The sequence below is a fragment of the Sarcophilus harrisii genome, chromosome 4, assembly GCF_902635505.1.
Source record: "Sarcophilus harrisii chromosome 4, mSarHar1.11, whole genome shotgun sequence".
NCBI lineage: Eukaryota > Metazoa > Chordata > Mammalia > Dasyuromorphia > Dasyuridae > Sarcophilus > Sarcophilus harrisii.
The window spans coordinates 454,120,995-454,127,269 of NC_045429.1; the positions used below are offsets into that span (position 1 = coordinate 454,120,995).

The following is a 6,275-nucleotide window of genomic DNA, read 5'->3' on the forward strand; positions in this document are numbered from 1 at the left end:
CTCGCCCAATGGAGGGGCTGCTTCCCCCCCTCCACCATCCTCTGTCCCCTTTCCAGCTTCGGAAAGCCATCGAGGGATCTGTCACAGCCCAGGGTGTCAAAGTCAGGCCGCCGCTGGCCAGCTTCCGAGACAGCGCCACCAGCAGCAGTGACACGGAGACTACAGAGGTGCACTCCCTGTGGGGCCGGCGCCCCCGCCACAGCCCACCCCATGAGGGCAGCCCCTCGGACAGCGACGACAAGTGCCAGTGAGGGCGGCGCGACGCCCACGTCCCCTTGGACGGGAGCCACAGCCTCTTCCGGGAGATCTGGAACCAAGCAGGCACCAGCCCTCCCCTCCGGACTGGGGCTGCCAGCTGCACCCAGGGTATCTCCCCCTGGGGAGGCTTACGAGCGGGCGGCTGCTGGACTTTCGGGGGCAGAGGAGGGACCAGGGCTGCCCAGCTGCGGCCCCTCTCCTGGAGAACAGGACCGGAAGGGGGGACGCCCCTCCTGGAACCTCCAGGGACCAGATGTACATAGAGATTTACAAAGATTTTTATATTAATTTAATAAAACAGATTCTTAAATAGAACAAAATAAACCCCTAATGAGCCACGTAAGCCTGGAATGTCTGTCCCCATGCCCTTACCCTGGCCACACTCTGCCCTGCCTCCAGGGCCCGGTCTGCCAACGTCTCAAGGAGATCTCCTCAGGGTTCTGTCCGTGGCCGCCCACCAGCGACGCCCCGGCCCAGCCACTGGCTCCAGGCCGGGGCTGAGCTCAGGCCACACTTCCTGGTACCACCTTCCTCCAGGAGTCCCAGCACTCTTGGTCCAGCTCTAGCCCTCAGACACAGGATTTCGCTCCTTGCAGCCCCCGCCCTCCCTGGCCCTTTCTGAAGCTACCTGGCCCAGAATTCTGTCGGCACATACCGCACACATCCCTTTCCCCAGTTCCACGTGCCAGAACTGCTCGGTGATAAAAGGCGGGAGGGGGAGGAGGTACGTGGGGTCTGCTCCCCCAGCCCCGGGGGCCCCAAATACAGGGGAAAGGAAAAAGGAGAAGAGGAATCAGGGCCTAACAAAGATATGAAACTGGATGGAGAGAGAAAGGACAGTGGAGGGAGGGGACAGTCAGAGAAAAGGAAATATAAGCAGAAAATAAATCATGAAATCCAAATTTAGAACTGGGGGGGGAGGGGGAACCATAACATCTATTTAGTCTAAACTCTCCCCCCATTTTGCAGGGGAGGAAACTGAGGCCGAGGTAAAGTGACTTGGCCAGGGTCAAACAGGAAGTGATCTTCAGAGGCAAAATCTGGACCCAGGGGGTCTGGCTCTGGGTTCTGGGGGCTCCCCACCCCACCCCGGGCTGTCCCAATGACCGAGAGGAGGGAAGGAGGCGAGGCCAGACAGGGAAGGCTCGTGGCTCCTTTTTCTCAATTCCTGTGCCCTCCACTCCAAGGTAGGCCCAGGACCGAAGGATAGACCAGAAACCCCATTTCTCTGGGGGGAAGATTGAGCGACGGTGAGAAGCAGCACAGCCTCCAAGCACAGAGCATGGCACAACACAGACCCAGCCGGGCGGGGGGCCCTCCCAGGACGCGGGGAGGGGGGAGGGAGCCGGCCCAGCTGGGCGGGGCGGTCACTCACTCAAGCACATTCGGAGGGGCGGGAGCGCCGGGTGACAAAGGAGGGGATGGGGTCAGGGGGCACGGGAGGAGGAGAGAGAGACGCGAGCCCCCCCTCTCTCCTGTGGAAGAGTCCCAGTGGGGAGAAGGGCCCCCCGTGGGGGGGTCACCTCTGGGGGAGGGCGGACGAGGAGGTACGTGTGAGGACGTTTTGTTTCGTCACGTGTGAGGACATGGACATTACAGTCTGCCACAGCTGGAGCGATGCCTCAAGGGGTCCCGGGCAGCCCCCGGCAAACCCCGGGAGTCGGGGCAGAGCATGCGTCCCTGGCCCCCGGCCCCTGCCTCCTCTCCAAACACTTTCATGCAAAACAGAACACGGAGGGGCAGGAGCCGCCTGGGAGCCGTCTGGGCGCTGGCGCTCCCCCGGAAGCCTCACGCCCCCTCCCCCCGCCGAGGCGGCCCGAGCTGGGCCCCCGGCCGGGCCAAGGAAAGCACGCGGTCGGCGCGGCGCTCACTGCTCCTCGGGCTCGGCCTCGGTCTCCTCCAGGGACACCACCCCCGAGGAAGCCACGTCGGACACTTTCCGCCGCAACTCCCAGCTGCCCCCGGGGGCGGGGCACAGCGGCTGGCAGTCCTTGCAGGCCGGGGGCTCGTCCTCGGCGGGCGACAGGCAGGACTCCGTATAGGACACGGAATAGAGCGAGTCCCGGCGCTCCAGGGGGCCCAGGCTCTGGAAGGCACTTTCCCTGCTCGGGGGCAGTTTGGAGAGGAGAAGCTCTTCGGTTAGCAGCTTGGTGGCCAGATGGGCCGGGGAGCCCAGGAGCCCGTCCTCCAGGCTGCAGAGGCTGGAGCACAGCGTCTCTGGGGACACGGTCTGCGAGGAGTCGCTCTCGGGGTCGCAGGAGCCCTGGCGCAAGGGTCGCGAGTAGCGTCGCCCAGAGAGGAGGTCCTGGAGATGGGGCCCCAGCTGCCCGGCTACGTCTGGGGGCCGGAGGAGAAAGGTCAGCCCTGCCATCGCCCCGCATCGGGGGCGGGAAAGCCCCCACCCACCCACCGGGACACGGCTGAGAGCTGGGGGGCGCCGCCAGCAGAACGAAGGAGGAGCAAAGGGCAACGCGGCCTCGGCCCGGCTGAGAGGGTCCGGCCGCCTGCGCGGGGACCGAACGGGGGCCAAGCTCCGTGGGGGGGCCCTTCCCATCTGCTTGGGCCCCCCACCCCTGACGCGGCCTATCCCCTGGCCCAGTTGGAGCCCCCTGGCAGGCGGCCTGCTCCCGAGGGGGCCAGAGGAGGAACGGGGCCTCTGAGGGAGGGGCCAGGGTGGAGAAGCCTCTGGGCATGGGGGGCCCGCCCAGCTGGGGGGGCGCACAACTGATCAGTCCCAGGGCCGGGGGAGGCCGTCAGAGCCAATGCCTCACCTTACAGAGGAGGAAACTGAGCCGTCCTCCCAGCTCCGTCTGGGCAGGAAATGCCCTCCGGCCCATCGGATCGGCCCCGTGAGTGCCAGCCTCCGGGAGCCGGGGGGCCAGCTACCCGGCATGGGTCAGAGGGAGGGCTGGAGCCGCCAGTGTCCGATCTGTGCCCCCCAGGCTCAGGGGGAAGGGCTCGCCCTTCAGGCCTCCAGGGCCCGAGTTCTAATCTTTGCAGGCATTCAAACCTGGTCTGCCTCTTTGCAATCCCCTGTTTCGTTCTTCCATGGGGGCCATTCTCCCAGACACAGAGGACCCCCCCCAAGCTCCTTCACTGGAACCCCATTATCCTTCCTGTAGCTGACTAGTCCTCCCTAACGGGGCCCTCCATGGTGTGGAGGAGCAGCCCGGGAGCACAAGGAAGAAGAATGCTTCATGGCTCCTCCAGGCCCGTGCAGGGAGGGGGAGCAAGGATCCTAGAGGCAACAGAGCTAGGGAGTGGGGAAAAGGACCTCGGAGGCCATGCAGTCTGACCCCCCCCCCCCAGCTTACTGAGGACCCTGGGGGCTGGGAGGGAAGTGACTCAGGGAGTGACTCCCAGAGCTGGAGGGCACCCCACAGGTCAGCTGGTCCAAGCCCTTCCCCTTACAGATGGGTAAACTGAGGCCCAGGGAGGTCAGCTGGTCTGAGCCCTTCCCTTTACAAAACTGAGGCCCAGGGAGGTTAGAAAGGAAGTGATTTAGAAAGTGACTTCCGGAGCTTAGAGGTACCACAGAGCTCAACTGGTCCAATCCCTTCCCTTTACAAATAGGTAAACTGAGGCCCAGGGAGGTCATATAGTCTCGTCCCTTTCTTCACAAACAGGTACCCTGAGGCCCAGGGAGGTCACACAGGTGACCAAGGAGAATTCAAACCCCGGCCCTCTGACTCCAAAGGCCGTTGCCTCTTCCCTGTCCCGAGGGGGAGGGAGTTCTTTTCTGGCTCACCTGTAGGTTGGGGGCTGTCGGCCCCGGCCCCAAAGTCCTCATCGTAGGATTCATCCGTGGAGTCCTCCCCATCCACGGAGGACCAGGCTCGAAGCTTGGCTTCCGCAATGGCGAACTGCTCGGCCACCCCTGGGTTCGGGGGCAGGGGGAGAAGCGTCACGGCTCGTGGGGACATCCAGGAGGAAGCCCCCCCCCCCGTCCCGCCGGGCCCCCTCTCTGCCCCGGACTCGCCTGCAGCAAACCGCGCTTCCTGTTCCCCCTCGCTGAGGTCCGAGTAGGAGGAGAAGGCCGACTCCAGGGCAGAAGGCGAATCCCTGGGCTTGCTCCAGCCCTTCCACTCGATGAGGTGGGCAACTCGGCCCTGGGCCATGGCCGTCGGCTTGGTCACGTGGTCCTTCACCACCTGGGAAATTCCTGTGGGCCAGGGAGGGGGCCTTGAGGAGGGGCCGGGCCCAAGAGCGCTCCCTGAGGGCCCGGGACCCTCCTACAGGGGGGGGCCTGGGGCTCAGACACTCAAACTGGCCTCTGGGCCCAGACCCCGCCCCGCCCCGGCTCCTTGGCTGGATGGAGAGCCCGGCCTGGATGTCCCCGGCGGCCCCGACCCCCCCATCGCTCGCTCAAGGTCACACGGTAGGACACAGAGGAGCTGGGAGCCCGGATCCGGCACTTCCTCGGCGCACCAGGAGGCAGTGGGCGTGCGCCCATCCACGCACATATGGCTGCCTGTTTACATGGAGGGGCTCCAAAGGAGGGGGAGGGGAGCCTGAGAAGCAGCTGGGGGGCAGGGAAGGGTTTCCACAGCCTCTCCCCGAGACAAAGCTGCGGGGGACCAAACAGCCCTGCGATGGGCGGCCCACGGGACCCTGTCCCCGGGCACAAGGGAGCAAAGAGGACGATCCCTAGCTCAGGAGTCAGAGCTGTCCCCGGGGGGGGAGAAAGGATGGAGGAAGAGCCAGGCACCAAGCTGTGGGCACTCAAGCTATAGGCACATAAGTTGCAGACACCTGACCTGTGGGCATTAGGGCTGCAGGCACTCAAGCTGTGGGCACTAGGCTGTGGGCACTCGGGCTGCGGGCATGGCCACTCTGAAGGAGTCCCTAGGTACTCTGGGAGGGCACGAGCCGTGTGTGGCCTGTGAGCCACCTTCTAGCCCTGAGGTTCCGAGTCCATGTCGGGGGGTTCTCGGCCCGAAGGCAGCTCGAGTGCCCCACGGTGCCAACCCTGGGCGAGCTGGGGGGGGGCATACCGTGCAGGGAAGAGCGGGCCAGGGCAGCGATCTCCTGAATGGTGAGTGCTCTCCGGGACTTGGGAAGCATTTCGACAGTGTCTTCAACATTCACCTGAGGGGAGGGGAGACGCCGCGGTGGGGGTCAGCTGGCTCCCCTCCCCCAGCTGGGCGCCCCCAGCAGCCCCGGTTCTGCCAGGCAGCGGTCACAACAGAGCGAGGAGCCCCCCAGACAAGGAAGATAGGAGGGTGGGAGGGAGGAGACAGTAACAATATTGAGAAACAATAATAGCAGGAACAACGTGCGTTTTCTGCCTCAGGAAGCTGGGCCAGAAGCTCTCGAGGGCACAGGGCGCAAGTGGGGGTTCCAGTAAGGGCCCCAAGCTCACACCCCTCCCTCCACTTCCCATTAAGGGGGCTCTCGGGCCTGGCCCCCGTCCCCCAGACAGGCTGGGGTCTGACGCCTCCCATGGCGACCCGGCTTTTGGGGAGGGGGGGCGGAGGATCCTCTGCGGCTCCAGCCCTGCCACTAACCCCATTCATGTTCCTTCCCTAGCTCCGAGTTGCTGCCTGCCTGAGACAAGGTGTACGTCTCCATGGCAACGGATCACCATGGAACAGTCTCCCCGGATACCATCAGGGATGCGCTGACGTCAGCCCTGGTGGGGCTGGCACGCCAGGAGCGGGGGCGTGGGGTCTGGCAGAGGCATTTGCCAAGAAAGGTACCCCTGTGTTGGGAGGGGGGGGAGAGCAAAGGTCGGGGGGAAGGAAGGAATGAAAAAGGAGATCTGGATTTACCGGCCGTAGGACCCTCACTGCCCAGGAAGGAATGGTTCCCCCCATTCCAGCTCTTATTCCCCCCACTCCAGCCCCCCCCAACAGAAGGAACACGGCACCTCGGATGAGTCCTGGCTGTCCACAGACGGCGGGTAGGAGGGGCGGCTCCACCTGAGCAGGGTCTTGGCAGGGTGCCGAGGGGACAGCCCCAGGGCTCGGGGCAGCTCTATCCACTCCGTGCCCCACTTGGGGTCAGCAGCCACTAGG

General features: G+C 64.8%; 2 protein-coding genes across 2 annotated transcripts in view; one reads left to right on the plus strand and one right to left on the minus strand.

Moving 5' to 3' along the window:
* The window catches only part of CLCN2 (chloride voltage-gated channel 2), a 22,815-nt gene extending 22,240 nt beyond the window's left edge, over nt 1-575 (plus strand). Inside the window, exon 24 of the mRNA XM_031968757.1 lies at nt 57-575. Coding sequence (XP_031824617.1) covers nt 57-251 — 195 coding nt within the window. The 3' untranslated portion in view covers nt 252-575. The remainder of the gene's footprint in view (nt 1-56) is intronic.
* FAM131A (family with sequence similarity 131 member A) lies at nt 531-6,275 on the minus strand. The gene is made up of 5 exons (XM_031968100.1): nt 6,128-6,275; nt 5,253-5,346; nt 4,238-4,420; nt 4,007-4,135; nt 531-2,595 (listed from the first exon to the last, which is right to left on the minus strand). The coding sequence occupies exons 2-5, from the start codon at nt 5,320-5,322 to the stop codon at nt 2,126-2,128; spliced, it is 852 nt and encodes a 283-aa protein (XP_031823960.1). The 5' UTR covers nt 5,323-5,346; nt 6,128-6,275; the 3' UTR covers nt 531-2,125.